At 47.9% G+C, this 3,291-nt stretch overlaps 1 protein-coding gene across 1 annotated transcript; it reads left to right on the forward strand.

Moving 5' to 3' along the window:
• The first annotated feature begins 1,172 nt into the window (after positions 1 to 1,172).
• Positions 1,173 to 3,014, forward strand: LOC101566896 (upstream-binding factor 1-like protein 1). The gene is made up of 2 exons (XM_004642054.1): positions 1,173 to 2,347; positions 2,903 to 3,014. Exons 1-2 carry the CDS (start codon positions 1,173 to 1,175, stop codon positions 3,012 to 3,014), a joined length of 1,287 nt encoding a protein of 428 aa, XP_004642111.1.
• The last annotated feature ends 277 nt before the right edge of the window (positions 3,015 to 3,291 follow it).

A 3,291-nucleotide genomic window follows, 5' to 3' on the forward strand; every position in this document is an offset into this window, starting at 1 on the left:
ATATTATTACTCTATCCAAATGTTAAATTCTTGGAAGACAATTCCTAGGTATCTTAGTCTCACTGTCAGCACAGGGGGACTCAAACTTTTGCAGAAACTAATGGAAAACTCATGGAATTTCAGGAACTTGAGATTGCAACCTTTTTGTTTCAAATAGTAATAGAAAAATCTGGTGATGGCTGTGGAAACGTGACGCTGGTGACTACACCGAGGTCCCAGAAATGACAGAGTTCAATGCACCCATTCTGATCAAGAGATTTAAATGTCAACAACAGTTGCCTTAGTAAAGAGCACAGTGAATTAGATGGTAAAGCTGTGATTTTAACTGGAGACGTAGGTATTTCCAAGGGGGACCTTCAGGTATTTAATCTGGTATAAGGAAGACATACGTTGTTTGTCCTTACCCACTTTGTAATGTCAATATTACAACTTACTTTTTTAGTTAGAACGCATCCTAGACTCTTTTTTATTTTTATTTTTATTTATTTTTGCAGAACCAGGGATTGAACTCAGGCCTTTGTGCTTGCCAGTGCTTATTCTACTGAGCCTTCTCCCCGGCCCCTAGACTCTTTTTTATTAATGTTAATTATTCCAAAAATGGTGGTAGATTTAAAACAAATTTCCATCCTAAAGCCATTGAAAAATGAGTTTTGACTATAAAAATGATGAAATTATTTTTATTGACATTTTTCCTTTTTTAATATCAATGTTAATTTTATCTCACATTCTCACTATTCTACTCTGTTTATGTTTGCATTATCTAAGGAAATGGAGTCTTTTTCTGCTTTTGATTTAATTTAGTGAATTCTAGCTCACTCTCCTTTCTGTCTTCAAGCGTGGTGCCCTTCCCAGCCTTAAACCTCTGACAAGCTTCAGCAGTCTCTCGTGAGGAGCTCCATTGTTCTCACCTAACGCTGGTTTTAATTTCATACACAAGAGTGACAACAAAGTTCCAACACACGGCTCAGAGTGAAGTGATTGTGTGAGAATTCCGAAGGACCAGTGACTCTTTCCTTCATTAATCCCATCTCGCTCTCTCTTATAACATACAGATTCCCACGCGGAGCAGGACTTGTAGGAATCTCCTCTTTCCCTGCAGAAGGAGGAGGTTGGTCCCTGTGGAGGTCATTGCACCACTCAGACCCAGACAGCGTCCCCAGCCCAAGCTTGAGATGGAACCGCCTCCTAGCCAAGGCCGCTGGTCCAAGAAAGACATCCGGAGGTTACTGCTGCGTATTGAAAATAACCTCCTGTCCAGTGATAACCCAGGGTCCGAAGTGGACGAGTCACAACCAGACTGGGAGAAAATAGCGTTTCAAGGCTTCTCTGGGGATGTGTGTAAACTCAAGTGGACAGAGATTTGTTCCGAATTAGGGAAGTTCCAGCCGCTGGCAAAAGTGGTGCAGGAAGCCAGAAAACTCATTAGCAGTCGCAATGGAAACAATGGATCCCAGAAGCACCCCGACTTCCCCAAAAGGCCCTTGACGGCTTATTTCCGATTTTACAAGGAGCAGAGGCTCCAATATTCCCAAAAGTACCCTCAGATGAACAACCACGAGCTGGCCAAGATCCTGGCTGGGAAGTACAGGCAGCTCCCACAGGAGGTGAAGCAGAAATACACTGAGGAATACTGGAAGGACAGGGAGGAATTTGAAGAAAAAGTGGCTCAATTCTGGCAAAACCACCCCGATCAGGTCCAGAGCTCCAAAAAGTCTGGTGGGGGCAAGAGGAGCCCAAACAAAGCTCCAAAAAATGCCCAAGACAGTGTGCAAAGCGTGAGGCCTCCATCCAAGACCAATGCATTTGGCAAGTATGTGAAATTTCATGGAGAGCCTGCGAAGCCCCCCATGACGGCATATAGTAAGTTTCAAGATGACTGGTGGTCAAAGAAGGAGTTGGAAGACTTGTCCCCCAAGGAGCGCAGGGTGGAGATCGGCAGGCGCTGGCATCGCGTGCCCCCGGCCTTGAGGGAACAGTATAGGCAGCAGGCGGAGGAGCTGCAAAGACATTACTGGGTGGACCTGGACCTCTGGCTCAAGGGTCTGTCCCCTGAGGAGTATGCCGCATACAAAAAGAGAAGCTCTGGGAAGGGCAAGATCGTGACCTCGCCTGGAGACCCAAACCCCAGTTTCAGCAGGAGAGACCTGCCGCCCTCACCAGCCACGCCTCTGCAGGAAGAACCAGGCAAGGAGAATGGGCCACAGACTCCAGGCACAGATGCTCCAGGTGCGGTGTCCAGCAGACAGCCCCACTCACCCGGATCTGAGAAAACCAGGAAGGAACCCAAGGAAGAAGATGGTATCTCCTCAGACTCCAGCAATGAAGATGAAGATGAGGACATGAACCTGTCCTTCTCCTCCTACTTGTCCTCCTCCTCCTCCTCTTCTTCTTCCTCCTCCTCCTCCTTCTCCTCCTCCTCCTCCTCTTAGGCAGGCTCCTGGGCTGGATTTCAGCAGAGCGGGGCTCCACCCTGCACTGTTAGAGGAGGCCCGTGCAATGCCAGGACTCCCTCACCAAGACCAAGAACTGCCCTCGCTGCACCATCTGGTCTCCCTGCTTGCCACTCTCCCTCTTTCTACCTCTTCCCTCTCAGTAGAAAGGAGTGGAGGTGAGGATGGGAATTCTAAGTAGTACTCTCTAGATGGACCGCATGTCCCCAAGAGATGGCCCTTCCGCCCATGAGTACCCATTAGCCCATGCTGCCCTGCCTTGTCCCAACGCTGGCCTGTAGCGTTCCTATAGTTAAGGCCGTCAGTGCGTGCGCTGGAACCATCAGGCCATGGTCAGTGCACATCAGGGGCCACGGCCAGTGCTCCTGGCAGTTCCCTCACTGCTGCTCTCCCTGCTGCTACTGGGTCCTCTGCCACCTCCTGCTTTTACCTTTCTCTGCTGCTCTCCCTAGGACTCTTGCCCTAATCTGGGCTGAGGAGCCCTTGGTGGGACATGGAGAAATTCATTCAAGAAAATCCACCTATTCTCGGTCCCTCTCCCTGAGCCTTGAAGCAGGCAGTTGAACATCACCAACTTTGGAATTGGCAAACTTAGGTATTTGGCAAACTTAGGTATTGGCAAACTTAGGAACTGGCAGGATTTCTAGGGTCCTGACTTGTACTTTCGTTCATCTCTCAATGAAACTTTTGTCCCTAACTTCAAAATTTAAGGAAAAAAATTGTCATAGTGCTGGAGTGTTATATTTCAATGAGCCCTTGTACATGATCGATACCCCATGACCATGTGCTGCTTTGTCTCCAGTGGTTACTAACTTTATTCAGAGAAGAACCTGCAAGTGTT

Source organism: Octodon degus, unplaced genomic scaffold, assembly GCF_000260255.1.
Source record: "Octodon degus isolate 3935 unplaced genomic scaffold, OctDeg1.0 scaffold00146, whole genome shotgun sequence".
Classification (NCBI taxonomy): Eukaryota; Metazoa; Chordata; class Mammalia; order Rodentia; family Octodontidae; genus Octodon; species Octodon degus.

Bases quoted from the DNA above. Each gene is read 5' to 3' on its own strand.
- LOC101566896 (XM_004642054.1), top strand. From the start codon at position 1,173: ATGGAACCGCCTCCTAGCCAAGGCCGCTGGTCCAAGAAAGACATCCGG. The intron at 2,348-2,902 runs GTCCTTCTCCTC...TGCTCTCCCTAG, and splicing joins GAAGATGAGGACATGAACCT to GACTCTTGCCCTAATCTGGG.